The sequence below is a fragment of the Copidosoma floridanum genome, unplaced genomic scaffold, assembly GCF_036245765.1.
Source record: "Copidosoma floridanum isolate Cflo_tuat_1 unplaced genomic scaffold, Cflo_Japanese_pri ptg000002l, whole genome shotgun sequence".
Lineage (NCBI taxonomy): Eukaryota > Metazoa > Arthropoda > Insecta > Hymenoptera > Encyrtidae > Copidosoma > Copidosoma floridanum.
Genome location: NW_028321879.1, coordinates 4313650 through 4333132, shown reverse-complemented (window position 1 = coordinate 4333132; position 19483 = coordinate 4313650). Strand labels below are relative to the sequence as shown.

Genomic DNA, 19483 nt, shown 5'->3' with positions numbered 1-19483 from the left:
TCATCAATCTTTTCAGCATATATCAATCACAATAGAAAATGAACTATTTTAATGCACTACAAAGCATTTTTATTTATTTACAGGCTTATAGATGGATCATCGATTCAAGAGATACTAAAACATCGGATAGATTAACAAAACTTAAAAACCCATACTCTTTATATCGCTGCCATACTATTATGAACTGTACGCGCACTTGCCCAAAGGTAAAAATTATGAATTCCCATTACTATTTGCAATAAAAATTATTGTTAATTTCTTATTTTATTTTTTTGCTTTTTCATTTTTGTTTCTGCTATTATGAAATCTCATTATACAAGCTTCTGCTTACAGCGTAGTTTTATAAACGTTTTTGATTTTTATGTAATTTAAAGAGGATATTTTTACTGACTGATTTTATATTTTCTAAAGAAAAACATGAAAACATACATTCTTTTATTAATTAAGGGGGTTAGAGCGGTACAGTCAGCCTTAAAAGTTTGTTCGAATTAAAAATTAGTGTCTTTATCATTATTATTGATCAATCATGAGAGCTATTCCATATCGTATAGTAAAAGATTACTAATCTATGTATAATAATAATAAAGAAAATAAAATAATTAATACTTTAAAATTGAAGTTAGGCGTCATGTTTTCTTTCTCCTCTGCTATATAGAGATGTACCATTGGCATTTTGTTTAAGCTTTGAATATAAGTATTTTTCAAACTGTGATGGCAGGCTTCCTCAAATTTGTATGTATTATTCTAGTTGTTATTTTCAGTAAGATACTAGTTTTTTTTTTAATTTGTAAGAATATTTTCCAAGTTATTGATGAAAATGTAAATGCCACAACGACATTTTCAAAAGAGCCTGTGTATAAGACCTTAAGCTTGCCATTTTTTTTCTCAAAAACGGAGACGCTATGATTTCGAAATTTTAATTTGTTGTTAACATAATGAAAACAAACACATTATAATTTATTGAAGACTGTCGTAAAAAATTTGTGTTTCGCTCTAACCCCCTTAATCTTGCAAACTTATTTTCTGTAAAAATACAGAACTATATTTTTATTTCTTACTTTAAAAACTTTATTGTTACATCATGTAACAAGCAATAAAATTAACCTTTTGAAGAAAAAGAATGATTTAGAAATTATTCCAAAAACTTCTGAAAAGCGATAAAGTGAAGTACCTAGTAGTAAAACACTTTCAAATTTGGTACCAAAAGTGAAACGATAATTAAAAACTGTAAATTCTTCAAAAATGCCCCCTTGAATGAAGAAAATAAAACTTATAGTCATAATGTCCATGTTCTTAGCAACGTAAAATCATTTTATTATGCTTGAAAACAAATAGATGCTCTTAAAAAATTGATAAAAAATACCCTTTTACGAGCGTTTATTAAGTTAAAAACTATTTAAACTTAAAGCATTTTGGTTTTTATTAATTGATCATGCACTGTGAAAGATAATTTATGAGTATTCGTACCAAAATATTAAATTTCAATGTGTGAAACTGCGTTTCACTATGAGATCAAATTTTTTCTTCGGATCCAGAAGAGAAATGATCCGGCAGTTCACGTTCCACTTCACGTACATCGCGTAACGAGAAGTAGCAGTAGTGAAACTACAATAATCAACTGTGTATTGAAACTCAGCAGCTTGGTTTATTTATTTATATCAATTATTTTTTTGAACTTCTGTTATTTATCATTTTCATAAATAATATTTGACTAAATGTTATTAGAAATTCGAGCTGTAGTCGCAAATTATACATGGTGTGTATTTCTAACCTTAAAAGTAAAAAAAATGATTTGTAAAAAAACTTAGTTTTATATTTTTTCGTTAATTGTTTACAGAAGCAAAAGGCAAAACTTAAAAAAGTGAAGGTGAGCGCACAGCGTTGCAAAACATTTTTTTTAATCAGGTGCGGTCAGGATCTACGGCAGAAAAGCTTGTAGAAGCTCTGAATGCCATAATAAATGGCATGCCACTAAGAAAAGTATCAAAAAAGTTAAACATTTTGACAGCAACTTTGTTTGGAAGGTTTAAAATGGCACACCCATTCTATCGAAAAAAGATCTAGCAACAGTCTTGAGTGCTGCTGAAGAAAATGATTTAGTTACTTGGATCTTGCACTGTGCTGAAAGGAGCTTTTCTATAAATAAATATACGCCCTAAGATTGTGTAGAAAAGTTTCTGATAGAAAAGAAAAGAGAAAATCTCTTAAAAAATAACAGGCCAGAATGACACTGGTTCCAAGCATTTATGGCACGTCATAATAATTTAAGTCGTAGAATGGCTCAAAACTTGAAGTCTAAAAGAGCTTTGGTAGCTGAGAATGACTTAAAAATATGGTTTTGTTCAATGGAAGTACACCTTGAGAAAAATAGCTTATTTTACTTATGTCCAGACAGGATATTCAATCTTGACGAGAGTCCGTTCTTAATGGTTCCTCCAGACAATTCTGTGATAGCTATCAAGGGCGCAAGGTCTGTTTACAAGATAGTGAATAGCAATTATAATTTCTGTTTGACTGTCTTATGAACTGCTGCTGCTTCTGGCAAATTATTACTCCCAATGATTATTTTTGACGTAAGGACCTCACCTAAGAAAAATGTTGAAAAAATCCCTGCAGACTGGGGAGTTAAGAAAACCGAAGGAGGTTGGATGACTGCTGACAGTTTTTACAAGTATATAAGAAACACATTCTATATGTACTTAATAGATTATGATTTCGAGTTCTCAGTAATCTTATATATCGATGGTCATGTCTCTTATTGCACACTATTTTTGTTACAGTTCTGTAACGAACATCAAATTGAGTTAGTGGAGCTGTATGCGAACGAAACTCACATCTTATAACAATTGGACGTTGCCTTATTTTACCCACGAAAAGAAGCTTATAATAAAGCTAAAAATCGGTAGAGAGTTGAAAATAATGTGGTAGATTTTAAAAAGTTCATATTTGCGCCAGTTCTGAAAATCGCTCTGGATATTACTTCTGGAACTCTCAAAAATGGATTTAGAAGTTGTGGTTTGAGTTCATTTAATCCAAATACCGTAAGCTGTGACGTGCTAAAAAAAGCAAAAAATCTACATCAATATCCCATCCTATAGAGAATACACTTTCAATCAACTATTCAAAAAACAACGATTTTCTGAAAGTTTTAAAAAATAGTTTGATTTCACCATTAATATTAACTACTTTTAAGGCGAATGACAATAGTGACTCATGGGGAAGTAAAATTGATTATTTACTGCTTTTCAACAGCTGGGTAAAACTTGAGCAACTTACTGGTTAGTTTCTCAAGACTATTTGCAATTGCTTACATTAAAACATTTTATAGAAAATCATGTAAATATTAGCATGTTATCCTTTTTTTTTTGTAGAAAATATTCCGACCGAAGTTCAGCCAACAAATAGCAGTGCTACTATAACAGACAGTAGCAATACTACTATGGCAAGCTATAATGAATCTACTGTAAACGATGAATCTTTTATTATTCATACAACTTATAATGCCATTGACTTTGCCAATATGAAACATACCTGTAACATTTCCATCAGTGATAACCACAGCAATACCACACATACTACTGTGAATTTCATAGGTGAATTGGATCAAGTTGAAACAATACAAGAGATTCTAGAGCCTGAATTTGATATACATTTAAATTTAACTTGCTCTGTTTAATTTTATAATGACACATTTAAGCATAGTTAGGTGAATGTTTGAAAAGTTCTAAAACTACTGAAAACTTTAAAGTCCATCAAGAACAATTACTCAGCTATTCGAGCCCTGTCAATCAACTTTCAAATGAGTGTTCAAAAAGTTCTGAAGCAGTCGATGACTCTATAAGCTACGTCAAGAAAAAGACATAAGCCACCTCAACCCTGTCAATTAATTTTCAAACAAATCTATTGACTTAACAAAATCTGAACAAGACAAAATGATTGATGAGACAAAAATAAATAATATCAATCCAATGCCCACGGAAGCAGTTGGTAAGACTGATAGTGTATCTATAGATTCAAGTAACTTGAAAATATCCACTGAAATAAAAAAATGTGTTTTTTTACCAAGTTTTAAGAAAAAAAAGAAAACTCACAATACTGTAATGTCTACTGTTAATAAGGTTCTCAAAACACCTAAAAAAAAAAAAGACGCAAAAATTTTAAAAGTTAAACAGATTTTATTAAATAAACAAAAAAAGGAGAGGAATAAGATAATAAAAGATTAAGAAATTGTTACCTATCATACTTTTTTACAAACTAAAAAGAATTTGACTGAGAGAAGAAAGAATATTTTCAATAAAATTAAAATTACAAAGCTTAGCATGAAGAAGAAAAATTAGGAAAATAAATCATCTTTGCAAAAAGAGCTTTAAACTTTAACTCAAGAGTCACAAGAGATTGTGTCAGCAGTTGATTGTTCAATTGGAATTGGATGCATTACCATCGAAAATAAAAACAAAACAAGAAAAATTATAATGTACGTTGGACTCATTACTTTTACAAAACGACAGACTGATTAGCAATAAAAATTTTAGTAATATATTACGGACAAAAAAAGATTATCTAAAAATATTGTTAATATATCTATGATCTTCATTGACACTAAATGTTAAAATGTTCAATTTGTCATGTATTGTTTCATTTTTTATCTTTACCTCTTATTTTTTGAAAATCTTACTTACGAAACCCGAAATAGAAACTGTTGATTCATACTCAATCATCACATTAAAACCTCAAAAAGGGCAGTCTCACTACTGGACTATCTGTACTGTTTGTTAAATTATTATTAATAAATAATGCAGTGTAGGGGTATCGATTGTTTTTTAATTTATAAATAAATCATAGCTTTACGATACACAAAAGATTTGTTTAATAAATCACAAAAATTAATTGAGAAAACATAAAACATTGAGTTTTCTCCTTACATCGTAATATCCGTTGTACTACTGGGTACTTTACCTTAGGTTATAAACAACTTTCTATGGATGTGAATTTTTTTAAATGAATAATGAAAGTTGTATGCTACATTTTCCAGTTAAAATATTTTAACACATGAATACATGTAATAATCATTATTGAATAAGTATACTAATAACTTTGTTATAAAGAATAGGTGTATCAAGCTAGCACTACTGAGTAAATTTTTCCGTTTCTAATGAGCACTATATTTTGTCGCTCATTTTTTTCTAATTTTTTGCCAATTTGTCGCTCTAGCCAGTTAATAATTAATCGACATAATACCAGCCTGTTATCAAACTAGCACCACACTCAGCGTATCTCCTCGTAGATGGAGCAAAGTTGCACACACCAAAATTTGTCGCTTATATGTCGCTCAATTGACAATGGTGCCAAATAAGATATACATTTTATTGCCTGTTAGTTTGTTCAATGCTGCTTCTACAAAGCGATATGATGAGTGTAATTCTAGCTTGACGTCCTCAAAAACATTTATCACTGGATAGCTGGACGCTAGGCTAAGGATACAATTAACAATGACATAATTAGGTGAAAAATAGGCAACCAATTTTTGTACCTACAAGTGCTCAACGCTGCTCTAACAAAAAGATACGTTGAATGTAGCACTAGCTTAACGTCTTCGAAGACCTTTATCACTTGACAGCTGAATGCTGCGCTCGCGAAAACATTCAATTTTTAGAAAAAGTTTTATTCAACTTTTATCTAAAATACAACTTTTCTTACATGGCTGGTTATTTTATTAACTTTTCTCAATTCTTCTAAATAATGAAAAGAACTGAAATTTAAACTTGCGAAGGCAGTTCCACCAGTGTATTTCTTCTCCGATGTTGCCAACATGACATTGTCCTAGGGCACATATAGAATGCTTGTAAGAATTTTTGTAATTTAACTTTTAATTTGTGCAATAAACTATACTTAAGCGTTTTTTAAATAATTTGTGTGTGGCTTCTTAATATTAAAATTAAAAACAATTTTGACACTTAAGGTTTCTCAAGAACGTTATTAAAAACTTGAAAGAATATGTACAAAATTTTAAAACCGAAAAATCTCAACTAAATTTTTTACAAACATAAATAAAAATATGTTAAGAAATTTTTATAAAGATGCTACTTAATTTTCAAAGATTTGGAACACGGCTTACAAAATTTACAAATAACTGAAAATCTGAAACAATCTATTTGAAAAACTGGCACTACAATATTATGATCTTGTATAAGTTATAAAAAATACATACAGAAAAAAAAGTTTTTAACAATAAAATGCAATAAACACAGTACACGCAAAAAAAAGTAGAACTAAAATTGTTGAACTATCCGTTGTACAACAGTTCAAAAGATAACTGGATCCCTAGGATTCGACAATAAGCAAGGAACTACACGACGTTTGTAGCTGCGCGATTCAATATCTCGTCGAAGACTCGTAACTCAACTGTGGGGGCACTTTAGTCTAAGCTTAAGACTTTCTGAGTCCGAACTCTGAATTGTAAGGTTGCGTATACTTGTTTATGTGCACGTTACGATGCACGTTTAAAGCAAAAAAATTTGTCTTGTGTATATAAACATTAAGTGTATGCAACCATACACTTTAGAGTACGGACTTAAAAAGTCCGATGCTTAGACTAAAGCGCCCCCACTGTTGAGTTATGAGTCTTCAATGAGACATCGAACAACGCAGCTACAAACGTCGTACGGTTCCTTGCTTACTGCCGAATCTTAGTGATCCGCTTATCTCTTGAACTGTTGCATAACCGATAGTCGAACTGTTTTAGTTCTACTTTTTTTTGCGAGTAGTTTTTTAAAGGTAACCAATATTTGATCATTTTAAACTCCCCTACATTAATTACAGAAGTAAGTGTACAAACAATTACAATATCTTAATAAAAAAATAAACTATTAAATCATAGATGCAAGAACGTTCAGATTACACAAACAGACTCTTAATTAGCGAAAGTATACGGTCTCCCAACAATACATAAAAATCGTATCCTATTAAGATCAATTATTTCTTTAACCAATAGTCCAACTCATTATCTTGCCAAAACACTTGATGATAATTTAAAACACTGTTAACCAAAATCAAAATACAATGTTAATAATAGTGCAGATTGGATTAATAGATTTAAAAAAGTGAAAAACCTGATGATTGTATTGGTCTCGTTGGATGTTGTGTCCTTGTTCACGAATATTCCATGAGACTTTATTCTGGAGAGTCGTAAAAGACATGCACGGTATGAATTATTCCTTTAACAGAAATTATTGACAAACCCAAATTTTTATTCAAAAATTTATTTTTTAACTGTGACAGTAAAATTTACCATGAAACATTTGACACACCCATGAAGTCACCAATCTCTTTTTTTTCTCTTTTTGCGAATTTGGTGGTGCTCAACGACTGTTAGATTTTTTTTGAAAAGTTTAAGAAACAAATAAGGTATAGAGCCGCTCTTCTTCTTCACAAATCTGCTTTACATTCTTTACAATGATTCAATAGCTTGAATAAAGTATGATACTGTCAATATTGTTATTCAAACCTTTAATAATTACAATATTTACAATTCAATTATAAAATAGAAACTAATTGTCAGATTAAGTTTTTTAATATCACATTGTTTAATCAAACAGTAGAATGAAAAAATTGGTTTCACAAAAAAACCAGGCGTGGGTCTCAAGACCTCCGGCAGAGGTGAAACTTCCAACTCAAATGTTATTAAACTTGGTATAACAAAAATTGAGGAAACTAGAGTACACCTAATTTCAATAGGTCTTTAAAAATCCGATATTAAAGTAGTAAAAATTTTTGGGCAAGAAGATTAAAGGCAAAAATAAGTAAGGCTTGTCCAAATTTTTGAAAATATTTATAGACTGAGTTATTAACCCTAAGCATATTCATTACATACGTAACGATTGAAATTTAATTATACTTTACATCCCTAGGGCACAAAGTACTAATTATGTTTGTGCCGAAGTGACATATATTGTTTTCCTTACACCACTTAGCGCCTCAGGGTTGAAAGGCGATTACCAGGACGCGTCATTGCCACTGAGGCTATTTTTGGCCCAGGAGTAGGTCGGGTTGGATGGCGCTTAAATGCCAAACACCATTTTTTCTGCCAAGGTTGTAATAAACGTCCAAATATCACGAAAGATGCTCCGAGGTGGAACAAAATATTTTAACAAGTATATGTGCCTAGAAAATTATTACAAACATTTTTTTTGTTAATGAACAACAAAATTTTAAGAAGAGTCTAATTTTCAGAGAGCGTCAAATTGGATTAAATATAGAAATCCGAACAAAGAAGAATATATACCTTCATAATACCGATAAAGTTTCGACTGACAACAATAGCATGAAACCTTAAAAACAAAATCAGCACTTTTTGGAGTTAGGTTTGAATTCATCTAATTTTTTTTGTTAAAAGTATATCAATACAAAGTAGTATAACGTTTCGTTACAAAATTTCTTACACATTTATTCGTTTTGGTAATTAAATGGTTCTCGCTGACCGCTGAAGAATGCGCGGCTGACTATGGTCATTATTATTCTCAGCACCTAAAATCATGCAACGAGTGGCAGTGGAGAACAGCTTTTTTTTGTGATTTATGTAGATTTAGTCAATGCCCTCCGATGAATTTAGGAATTCAAGATGATCGGTGTTCTGTTGGGAGCAAGATATAAGAAACAAATAAGTACAAGGTGTATTTAAATTTTCTTATGTTGGTTTATTAATGCAACGTTTCGCTAACTATTTGTGTTAGCCTCATTAGGCTACAAAATTAAAAATACAATAAGAGATCTGATAAAACTCGCACACAAAAACAAAATTTAAGATATAAATTATTACCGCAGGTACACGAGACTTCGTAACTATATTGACTTACTCGTCACCAGTCGAACTATAAACTAACAATAAATTACACTAACCAAAATAATTACGTAACCAAAATAAAAAGATGGATTGATATTGTAATTATTTTTTAAAATGTAGAGTCATTTCCCAGGTCATCCATTATAAAATCAGCGAACAGAGGTGAAATGGAAGAACCCATTGGCGTGCCAAAAATTTGTTGGTAGAAATATTGTCAAAAGTAAAAAGAGTATTAATGAATAAAAATTCTGTGCATTGCCGCATTTTGTCAATTGGGATTCGACATTTATTAAATATATTCAATGTACGTCGATCGATGCTCCCTAGTACTGAATCTAAAAGGATATTAGTAAACAGGGAACTGACATCTAAAATCATTATTCTGTAGTTAGTAGTGAGTTGTATATTTTTTAGGTTGTTTTTTAATTCAAAACTATTATTAATGTGTAGTTTTGGAACATTAACAGAACTCTTAAGTTCATTGTTAATTGTTTTCGCCAGAAAATATGTAAGGCTATTGACTAGAGAGACGATGGAACGTAAAGGGGCATCGACCTTATGAATTTTCGGCAAAGCATAACATTTAGCTAAAGTTGTGTCTATAAGTGACAAAGCGTTGGGATGGTAAGTTCTAGAAAGGAAACCGGTAGCGTTCATATTCTTCAAAATATAAGAGGTTCTCTACGGAAGAAAGTTTAATGGGTTCTTAGAAATAATTTCATGAGTCGATGGACCTGATGATAATTGATGCATTTTTTCCGCATAGTGGAGACCGGGTAATGACCGACACCTTTTCTTCAACAGCTAATTACAGCTTTAATTTTAAAGTAAGATTAACACAAAAAATCGGTTTGTAAAGAAAAGAAAATGTAGTTATCACAACACAAGCAAATTATATAAAAATAATAAAACTTTTTGTTTAAGAACGGCACAAACCAAACCTCTGAAAACTGCTAGTGGTGCCCCATAGTGAGGTACTTCTAGCAGGGGGTGGGGTACCACTAGCCTGATAAATCGCGATGATTTGTTAGAGTAACTCGTAAAATGAATTTTGAAAAAGAAGTTTTTTTTATTGAGTACACATAAAATTGAAATAAAAAAATGACGAGAGCATGTATACATATGACAAATATTTTAAATTATATTGAAGTTGTAACTTTGGAATTATAGTTTTGATTTTTGATTGACATATAGTTCTCATCCTAGTTCCCTCGGTTACTTTTTTTTTGTGACGCACCGTTTGTATAATTGGCTTAAACAATTAACATCTTAAAAACTAAATCACCTTGTGTATCACGGTGTATCACTGTATATCACAATGTTTACATGTCTAGATCAGGTTAGGAAATATGTTTACGGTCGGAGATCACCGATAATATAGAGAGCTCCCGTGCTAGTAGCGCCCCGCCCTAAGGTGCCAGTCATTCCCCATATAGAACACGTTATTATTTTTTAAATAACTTTTTTTTCATGCCTCCTAGAGTAAATTTAAAAAAAGCATGTTGAAGCTCAAGGTTTAATCTACAAAATAGACATCATTAGATAGTTTAAAACAGGTTCGTTTGAATCGAGTGTGTGCGATTAAAAATGCGAGAGCAGGCACTTTATGAGATACAATTTTACATGTTTTTCATTAAACTTACGCTGCATTGTTTAGTGTTTTACTTGGAGAGGGAAAAAGTTATCGCATTAGGAATTGTTATTTACAAGGTTTGAATTGAAAATATTTTATCATTCGGGAGGAACTGAGGTGCTAGAGTTATCTAGTAAGCTTGTCATTCCCCGGTCTCCCCTAGGTGGAAACTTTTTTATGGCCATTTTACGAAAGGACCTTTTTTTAGTTTTCTCAGTAGTTCACGAAAAGTGTACAACCAATCTTGCTGAAATTAAGTGTGTATGTTGAAGGCCATGATACCTACCTTGTTTATAAATTTGAGCTCTCAACATTAAGTAGAACGCAAGTTATTGAATTTTTAAAAATGGTCAAAACTAACAGTTTTTTGCAAAAAACTGGTGACAATAATTTTTTCATGCTACTATAAATTTCCCGATCCAAAAAGCCAATTCCATCATACTAAGTAGCGTTTTTTTGACTTTCTGTGAGGCCAGCGCAGAGCAACCTGGTGAAGGTTAGAGCTCGATGGTTTCAGCTGACGGTGATATGTCTTCGACTTTCCATGAGGCAAGTACAAAGAAACATGAGAGAAGGGCAGGTTCCAATGCGTGAGCTGATGCATTCTCTTCCTGATGAACCAGCATTGTGCATCTAAGGACAGTACAAAGTGTAATAACTTGAGCTGTTGGCATTGCATTTTTGCCTCCCTATAAAACACAGCAATTATAGAGAGGGGTGGGTTCAAGAGCTTGAGGTAGTGGTAGCACATTTTGTCCCTTGGTAAAATCATCGTAAAGCAAGATAGTAAAACTCTGCGCTCAATGGCTTGAGCCGGTGGTGGCGCATTTTTATCTCTCTGTGTGGCCAGAATCGAGCTACTAGGAAGAGGTGTGGGTTTAAGCACTTGAACTGACTGCAGTGCGTTTTCATCTTCCTGTGGAGTCAGAAACGAGAGACTAGGAAGAGTTAAGGGCTGAAGAACTTGAGCAACTAGCAGTGTATTTTTTCATCAGACTTTGAACCATCTGTTTTCCTTAGATTTTGTTTTTTTATTTTGTCGAACGCTGAACAATCAAAGTGTGCTTACTCGAATTCCCGGTCTCTAACCAAAATTCTCTGTTCCAATGTTGTTCTTCTGCGTTTGGTGCTAAATCTTTTAAATTTTAAGCATCTTCTTCTAAGTTATAATTGTTTTTTCAGATTTCTGATGCTGCTGTCGTGTAACATTTGTAGTAAGTGCATTTATCCGGCTCATAAGGAAAATCAGCTTCTAGATAGCTGAAAGATAACACAGGTCCACATAAAAAAATTTGTGTGTGCTGGTGGTTTGACTATACTTGTCTATTGAATTTTTCCGCTGATCACAAATCTGTCCATAAAAAATATAGGTTTCCCAGTTAATTCTCAAGAAAACAGATAAATTTTTTTTTTTTACGAAAAGTTGTCGAGTTGAAAAGAATGAAAAAAAATGTGTTGTATGCTGATGATCCAACTATACTTGTCTATTGTATTTATTTCCGCTAAACATGAACCTGCAATAACAAATATAGATTTCCCAGTTAATTTTCGAGAAAACTCGAACCAATAAATTCCTTATTTTTACGAAAATTCGTCGAGTGTGCTGATGGTATAAATAAACTTTTTTATCGTATTTTTTAAGCTAAACATGAATCTGCAATAAAAATATGGATTTCCGAGTTTAATTTAGGAAAAATTTTTTCCTGGTAAAGATGAAAATCTGTTCTAGCCACCTAAAAACTCGATCAGAGACGTTCAGCTATCTAGATAATTGGATCCTTTTTTTCTTGTGCTTTGAGGGACACAAAGTTTTTTATAGAATTTACGTTTTAAAATACTTTAAAGTATTTAAAAGCACTTGAAATTCATAAAAAAAAATTTTTTTATACCACTTCCATTTATTTTTGTCTCGTGAATCAAATGGTATCATGAGTTTTTACCAAAAATAAGAAGAAAAAAAAGTTATGAGCAAAACAGACGAGCCACCGTATTCTTATATTTTTATTAATACTTTAAAATACTTTTAATAATAAAAATTGTATTAAATTATTCGTTTCTTATGTGGGTGGTTATTAAATGTGTTTTCAAAAAATAATACGTAATGGTTGTACAAAAAAAAAAATTGTTATATTCCTTTAATTTGATTTTTCCTACAGTGATATTCGTGTAGTATTAAAATTATGTGAAAAACGTAAATGAATAAATTTTGGAAGATACAGAATTTTAGTTATGATATATAACCATTACATTTACATATGTTTTACAGGGTAAATATTCATCGAAAAATTAAGATACAACTTAAAATTTTATGGATATAAATAGATATAAATGAGAGAATCGGTTATTATCATTTAAGTATTCTCAACGAATAAATTAAATTTTTTATTTAAAAAAAAGAATTTTAATAATCTTTTACAACTGTTAATAAATATTGTTTTTGCTGATCATCTCTGGTAATCAATTATCTAAGTCATTTTCAGACAGTCAACATAGTTATTATCTTTTCCCCAATGCAATGCATCTTTTACTAAAAAAAGTTGGCTCAACTAGTAAAAAAATGATAATGCTGCTAAATATGGTGTTAAATACCGTAAGTGATTTTAAAATTTTCTACTGCACAATTTAATAAACTTTCATCAATATTTTTGTGATCGTATAAATCTTTAACGAATTTTAAATATTGGTTTGGAGCTTGGTTAGTAAATGGTGGAGAAAAATAAGCTTTAATTTACAATTTTACCATAAAAATATGTACATTTCTGTACTTGATTTCCTTTGTTTCGTTATCTCGTAAGTATTGTTTTCTAAGATTAAATATCTTCAAACAATAAATCGCTTTAGTCGTCCATCTTGCATGGTGTACAGGTCCAGGAGGATGAAACTACGAGGTCTCGCTGGAAGGTATTCACCAGGAACGTTGTACACATACGTATGATAATACCTTTATCTTGTTTATATGTGGGAAAGCGATTCGCGGGGAATGTATAACTCGGGCGACTCGGTGCAAAGTTTGAACATGGGACTTTTTCACAATAGTCTTAGGGGATTGTGTCAAAAAATTCAAGTATCTGGAGGTACCAAGGTAATGAGTTGGACCAGGTAGACGGGAATGTTAGTTTTTAATCCGGAAAGGAAGCAGGAAGGTTCTCGGAGTTATCTGAGGAGCTTTGGAGCCTTTTCGTATCCATGCTTCGTCACCTTTGCTGAGTATGAGTAATTTTTCCGTCTTGACCACGAAGCTTTCTACTCGTTCTCAAGTTAGTTAAAGCGAGTGGATAGTAAAACCCCAGTTTTCTAATATACCAACTGTATGGTAGCCCCAGTATTAGCTGAGTGGTACAGATGGAGTTTCTCCCTCTTTAAACGTACTTCGCAAAATTATGTTTTAGTTTTTTCTCCTGAACCTGGAGCCTTAGTATACCTGGACTTCTTTATCAGTTGTTCTCTCTGTGTTTTTCCCTCTGTACTTTTTCCCAAAAATCTAATTGTTAAGCTTAAGTCATATTTTTTGAACGATGCGGAGATCACCCGTGATTAGAAAGTTTTGTTACTTACAAACCAATTCAAATTATTTTTTCTTTAATTTAGTTCAAACGCTAAGTGTGAATTTTTTGTAGTTTCTGTGATAGATCGAGCTTAAAAGGTATTGATTATTGAAGATGTGGCTTTGTTAAATGAATTTTAATTTTGGTTATAAGTACCTTACTTACGCGTGAGACAACTAACCGTTGTATTGTGTAATTAATTTGATGCGAGTTGCCTCTGGCAAAGCCATTCAGTGCAAAACAGAGTGCAATACTTGTGTGTATCGGAGTCGTGTCCTAAGGAAATAACCCGCCGAAAAAAAATGTATTAACTTTGTTTGCAAGGTTCAATTCGTTCTTATACGCTATATACTAGGACAATTTTTTTTAAATTTTGTTTATTGTAAGACATTCGAATTGCTGATAAATTACGATTTTTCACCTAATAAAGTTTTGTTACATTCCTATCGTATGACTCCATTTATATATACATTTCTTTAAAGGATTTATAGACAGAATTTCTCACGGTAGCGAATGGTAAGTCCGAGTTTTAGGTGTCAGCCTCGCCACTTTCTATCGTTATAAACACGAGAATTTATAAAATATAAAATCTCAGACAATTTCGCACCCAAATAAATCATCGCTAATTCTATGAATTCTCGGTAATCATATGTGATTTTTTGTTTTCTTAAATTTTTAAGAAAAAAGTCATTCGTTTTTCTCATTTTTTATAGATTCATCAACAAAACGATCAGCGATGTCAACATCACAATTTTTTTTATCAGCAGTTTCCAAAAAGGTTTCAAATTTCTTAATTTTTTCAATTTTTTGATCTGAAGTTCTTACAACTTCCTAGCGCTCTTTTCGAAGCTCTTTGTGAACCTATTAAATTGATGTAGAATTTAGTGCTAAATTACTTGTATACACGTGAAATGCTTCTGCAGCTGCCCATAATAATTGTACTGCATCTCTTTTACTTACTCTGCACTTATTCAATACAGTCGCAAGCTTAGGCGTAATAATAAGTGCAACCGATTTTTTTTTTTTTTGGAAATGGTGTATGTTGCGAAGGTTCAGATTTAGTTTCTAGTCTAATTAAGACATTTAAATAATATTTAAATTGAAAACATTTTTCGTAAGTATAAAATCAAATTGTAGCTATGTGCTACATAAAAAATACAAACCTTGGGTCACTTTTTCAAGAGAATTATTTCTCTGCCATTCTTTAAAAGCACGTGAGAATGATTGCTGTTTTTAGAGAATTCATTCCACTGGTATATACGCCATCATATCTTTTCTAGATAAAAGCGCAATAACAGAAGTTTGCTGTATTGGCAGTTCTGAAATAAATGATTTTAGTCTTAGGTTATATGCTTAAAACGTGATATTGAAGTAATGCATAAAAATTAACTAAAAAAAAATTAATTTGGTCAACGATTTTATACAAAGAATAAATATAGCTTCACATTTAAATAAAATATTTGAATTTAAAAATAAAATAAAAAATAACCTATTTGATTGAATAGAGATTTTTTCATCATCATTATTTATCTCATCAAGTTCATTTGCCTTTGTAATATTAAATAATTGATTTAAACTGTTTTCGAATGTTTTTTTTTAGTATTTGATGGTAGTAAAGCATTTCTTGGAATTTTCCTTCATCTTTCATGTACTGATTCTGATTGAGAAATACACTGTGCCTTTGTTCTCGTTGGAATACAAGCTTTCTGGCAAAAAAAATCTATTCTTCAGCTGCCAATGTTGCACTTTCTCGTACAAATTTTCATACTCTTCAAAGGTTACTGGATTAAAAAGTACAGCTTACACTTTTTTATTACTTTTAATTGGATATTATGAGCCGTAAGTTATTATGCATAATTATTTTATTAGTAATATATCCAATATGTTCAACTAGCGGCCCCCCTGTCTCTTAATTATGACACTTCTCAGAACAAAAATCTTCTTATTTAAAACATATTTGTTCAGAATCCGCACAGTTTATTTAGTCAAGTAAAAATGGTCAATTATGTAGGGTCGTCGGTCACCGCGGCTCCCAGCCTTGTGACCAACAACTCCGCTCGTGACGTCTGCCAGTGAATGCTTGACTTAGTTTAATAGTGGCCGGCTTTGCATAGTCTTTTAGTCGACCAATCGTTTCCGGAAGTTGTTTGTTGGCAAGGTAGTTTAAACTTAGGTGGCGTTTAAAAGAACTAATGAAGTTGATGGTTAAGTAGGAAACGTAAATACTTAAAATGGCCCTAAAAAGGGCCAGTGGTATAATTTTCAGTTATTCCTTATTACTATTCTTGATGATGAAGAGCCATCTGCGGGTAGCTTGACTTATTCTTGGAGTCTCTGTGTACGGAGACCGTACTGGAAAGAGGTATGCCGCTGAACCAAAAAATATCTCGTCTTCAGGTCGTTACTCAAATAATCAACCGCTCATCGTTAGTCGAGAAAGTGGGCCTGGAGAATACCTTTTCTGTAAGCATGTCGTTGGGACGACCACTAAGAAGGAGACCGTTGTAGCTGCCCGTATTTTTCAGGGCTGTCTTCCCTGGCTTGCATTTGAAGTAGAAAATTCTCTGACAGCTCCAGGCTGGATGGTTAAACAGCCAAAAAACTCTGAAGTGTTGGAGCAAGATTGTACTCTAGCTAGACACGTCCCCTGATATTCCCCCAGAGACGTTGACGTTCCGAACGCCTATTTTTCCGTGGTTATTTTGGCCATCTGAGGTGAAAACCGATTTATTTCGCTTTCCCATGAAAAAAGAGTGTCATCGGTAGCCGGGATCCCCAGCTTCTCGACTAATGACTCTAATCTTGGTGTACTGCTGATAAACGTCTATGATAATCGACAACTCGATGGGGCATCTTATCACCACTCTTCACTATCTTCGATTGCGGGTAGCTTTAATTTTACTTTGACGCCACCTAGTGGATCCAACTGAACCAAGTTGCAAAGATATCTTATTTGACCAAATCTTTGAGTTTATTTATTGCTGTTGTTATTAACTTTAAAAAAAGAAACTATGCGAAAACCATCTCAGAATCATCAAGAATCAGTATACAAAATTTCAGCAAAATCGGTTCAGAAGTTTTCGCGGTTGTCGATTGTAACGGTTTTAGCAACTTTGCTTTATATATTAGCAAGATTGTAATCTGTAAATCATACGGTATCACCTTGAACATAAACCAACTTTTTATCGTTTAATTAAAAACACTTGATATTTCTGACACTTGAGACGTTACACATGCTGCCAACTTTCGTACTTGTGTATTAATCACTAAACATTTAACCTGAAACCTATCAACATAAAATTCTTACAACATTCATTTTAGTATCTGAAATATATGTATAGGATATTAAATCAAAGAAAAGCTGTTTGTATACTTTTTAAAACAGAAAATTTTATTTATACATTAGCATCTTGTACCTGAACTGACACCTCGCTCATACATATTCTAATTTGTAAAATTAGAGTATATTATAGTGGGACCAGTTTAGGTACATAAATGCTTGTATGTGATTAAAGTTTGTTGTTCAAATAGTTATAAAAAAAGGTTCTCTTTGGTTTCAATATTCTACATATATGTTTCAGATACTAAAATAAATGTTGTAACACAAACCCAACTCCATAAGCTTTGATAATAACTTCGTGTCAGTGATTATCGTCTGCTACGTATAGATATGCTTGACAAGCGTACACCGGACTTGAACCAACGGGTAGCGCCTTCTCGCACAAACTACATGAGTGGTACAGTGAATTAGCTGAGCTACTAAATTAGATTGGATAGTGTCAATTTTATTAAATATGATTAATTCTGTGCTCAAAGCTACTTGAATTGTGTAGCAAGATTAGGATAGGATCTTGGGCTACAATAATACAAAAAAATTGTGCATTGGGAAAGTATTTCATGAGTGGCATAACCGTTTTTTAGTCGGTTGGTGAGGTGAAACCATGTATTTAGTACACGTAAATACCTATACACACGTAATATATATCACATGCCAAACATACCACAAGTTGGCAGAAGAACTTGTGTATAGATATACTTAATACATAGAGAGACTCGACCTTACAAAAGTAAAACGTTTAAGCCACTCATGATACTCTTTTGCACCGCACAACTTTTTGATGTTCACTTAGTTCAAGATCCTACCTTGATCTCCTTGTAAAATTTAAGTCGCACCACTCAGTCAAAAATTTATAGCTATTAATATGTCTATAATTTATAGCTATAATTATAGCTATAACTACCTATAAAACAGCTATAATAATGTATAAAATTCAGCTGTAAATATAGCTATAAACTACAGCTGTAAATTTTTCACAAATAATGAATAAAAATTAGTTTCAAATCAGATTTTTTCAACATATATCGATCAGTGCAGATGGTATCATCCGTATGATAACAGTAAAACTGGGGGCCTAAAGTATTTTCTAATAAGTAGAAAAAAAAAAAAAAAACAAGAAATCATATACAATTTCAAGTTTTTTTAAAATTGTTTAAAAATACTTTAGGCCCTTAGTTTTACTGTTATCACACGGATAATACCGTCTATACTGATCGATATATGTTGAAAAAATCTGATTTTAAACTAATTTTTATTCAAAATTTGTGAAAAGATTGTAGCTGTAATTTATAGCTAAATTTATAGCTGAATTTTATACATTATTATAGCTGTTTTATAGGTAGTTATAGCTATAATTTATAGGTATAATTATAGCTATAAATTTTTAACTGAGCAAGCATATAATAAATCGTATTTAGTAAAATTGATAACCTATTTAAAATGACTTAGTTGATTAGCTGATTCGCTGTACCTCTCATGTAAATTATGCGAGAGGGTGCTAACGGCGAGTTCAGGTCTTAATGCATCATTATTTTAGTTAAGTAGTGGCACTAACTGAAGAGGAAGCATTATTTCTCGCTTTGTATTTTGCGAGCAAATCGTTTCTTAAAATTTTAAGTTTATAAATATTATTATATAATTGGTATATAAAAAAACTAGATAACGATTAACGGGCCATGCACGCCTGTGATTATATTTTTAATCTAAAAGTTTTATATTATCTCGTTAACCCTAAGATTCGCAAATCAATAAAGAATGAGGGAATATATTTTTTCTTGTATAATCCGAAGATGTTAATTAAAATGTGCAAAATGTAGAATGATTTATTTAGATTATAATTTTTTTTAAAAAAAAGGAAAACTAAAAATAAATTTCATAATGACAGTTTTCCAAATTTAACTTTTTTCCTAAGTTTTATAAATTTCGAAAGTTTTTTTTCGATAGCTATATACTGTGACAAAAAATTTTCTAAAAATAAAATGTCTTAAGACTAGCTGAATAATACTACCAAATTTCTTCAAAACGGCAAAAGATGATTATCGATTTTGAATATTTTGATTGTTGGCTCGTCTGCTTTTCTCGTACTTCTAGTTATATGTCAATTTTCGCTCATAACTGTTTTCCTTCTC

At 31.6% G+C, this 19483-nt stretch overlaps 1 protein-coding gene across 1 annotated transcript in view; it reads left to right on the top strand.

Moving 5' to 3' along the window:
* The window catches only part of LOC106646933 (Succinate dehydrogenase, subunit B (iron-sulfur)), a 234544-nt gene that overhangs the window by 192270 nt on the left and 22791 nt on the right, over positions 1 to 19483 (top strand). The window contains exon 6 of the mRNA XM_089595209.1: positions 84 to 206. Coding sequence (XP_089451335.1) covers positions 84 to 206 — 123 coding nt within the window. The remainder of the gene's footprint in view (positions 1 to 83; positions 207 to 19483) is intronic.